Source organism: Sesamum indicum, linkage group LG6 (assembly GCF_000512975.1).
Source record: "Sesamum indicum cultivar Zhongzhi No. 13 linkage group LG6, S_indicum_v1.0, whole genome shotgun sequence".
Classification (NCBI taxonomy): Eukaryota; Viridiplantae; Streptophyta; class Magnoliopsida; order Lamiales; family Pedaliaceae; genus Sesamum; species Sesamum indicum.
Window position 1 is genome coordinate 22,729,156 of NC_026150.1, and position 1,858 is coordinate 22,731,013.

Here is a 1,858-nt window from a genome sequence, read left to right on the forward strand (position 1 = left end):
AATCTATTTAAAAATTACAGGGTCTTAGCAATTAAATTGGTTTTTCTTTTCCCCCTTTCTGGTGGGGCACACCATATCAAGAATCTGGTAGCTGAAGAAACCATATTGATACCAGAACACACACACCAACACACTTATTTCCAATTAAAAAATCGAAAAAAATATCATTTACCCGTCTTTGATTGGCCTCTTTCTTCTCCTCAAACTGCAGTTTCTTTCTCAATTTCAGCACATACCCTTCATGAACCTTCAAATTCACCAGAACTCATCAGCCCGAACCGTAGCAATACACATTTGAGCCATAAAAACCATATGGATCTCCCACAAAATTGACCAAAGAAAATGAAAAAAAAAAACTCACCACATAGATATAGATAAGGGAGAGAAAATAAGCAACCGGGTGGCAACAGTTGAAAGAATTGAGAAACCAAAGCAAAAGCAACACAATGCACACATGATGCAGTATCGTCGCGTCCGTTATACTACCCATTTAGACCAAACAAAATCCACTCACAAGAACATCAAATACACATACACCCTCACGTGTTCCGGCCCTTCACTGCTTCCATCACCATAAAAACATAGAACATAATCACAACAGATACGGGTATTCAAGAAGAGTGGACTCTATGTTTCCAGCGGGCAGGACGGTTGCGTATGGGCGAGCAAAGCGGCGGAGGGGCAGAGAGAGGGGAGAGATACTATTTCGCTGTTATTGATTGATTCTTGAAGAGATGTAGATGACTTGGTCGGGTGGGGAGGTTGATGGGTTTTTGGTTTCTTTTTTATCTTCTTGATTTTCTGCTGTTTTATACGAAATACACTAATACATTTCTCGTACGTTTTCACTTTCTTTTTGTGTTTTGTTCATGTGTTGGCGTCGGAGCGTGGACTTACGGTTCTTGCCACGTGTTGGAACCACGTCAGGGACGTGGCCGACAACGCGGATAATGGAGGCAATAAATACACACACATCTGCACTAGTGAAGTAACGATAATTACATCATGTAGCGATTGGAACAAATTCAATGCATTTACATAATTCAGACGAATTATTGAAGCACATTCGATAATTATTATATAATCTAAATATTATTATTATTATATTATTTATGTATGTGTATAGTATATAATTTTTTATATTTGAAATATATTTTGAATACGTATAAAATATATAAATATATAAATCTATCCTATGTATACTTTATTATTAAGGGAGAATACTCTTTTGGCATTTTACCTTTCTTTTCCTGTGCTCTCAGTTTTTTGTTCTTTCTCTTTTCTCAATTTCATATTCTCTCTTATCAACTTTCACATCCCTTTTTGTTGTTTCATTTTTTTTCTAAATAATTTCTCGCAATATTTTTTTTTATAATCTTTAGGGTAAATCACCACGAGTTCTTCTGATATTTGTCATAATTATAAATACTTTCTTATTTAAAAAATTACAAAGCCCCATAGAACTAATAGTCGTCTACAAAATATCCTCCCACAACAATCCATTATACGAGGGTATTTGTTATATGGTGGCAATCCGATGGGATATTCGTAATTTTTAAACAATGAGGGAATATTTATAATTATATGACATGGGAGCCGGTGGTGATTTCTCCTATTTTTTATTCATCTATTTCGTATATTTTTTAAAATAATAATAGTTTTTAAAAATTAAAATTAACTATGCACATACTTTTGAATGTATTCGTATATATCAGTGTATGATTATGTTATTTTTATTTTAAAATTTAATTAATTATTTTATTGCCTGCTTGTTATGTTCAAATAACTACTTTTCGCTCACTTATTATCCTACTCAACCACATTTTTCTCAAGATTTGAATTTTTTTTATCCATTTAT

General features: G+C 33.3%; 1 protein-coding gene across 2 annotated transcripts in view; it reads right to left on the reverse strand.

Annotated features, from left to right (window-relative positions):
- Positions 1-845, reverse strand: part of LOC105165528 (C2 domain-containing protein At1g53590) — a 9,449-nt gene extending 8,604 nt beyond the window's left edge. For both annotated transcript variants that reach the window (XM_011084575.2, XM_011084574.2), the window contains exons 1-2: positions 362-845; positions 173-247 (exon numbers count right to left, since the gene is read on the reverse strand). In XM_011084575.2, coding sequence (XP_011082877.1) covers positions 173-247; positions 362-490 — 204 coding nt within the window. In that variant the 5' untranslated portion in view covers positions 491-845. The remainder of the gene's footprint in view (positions 1-172; positions 248-361) is intronic.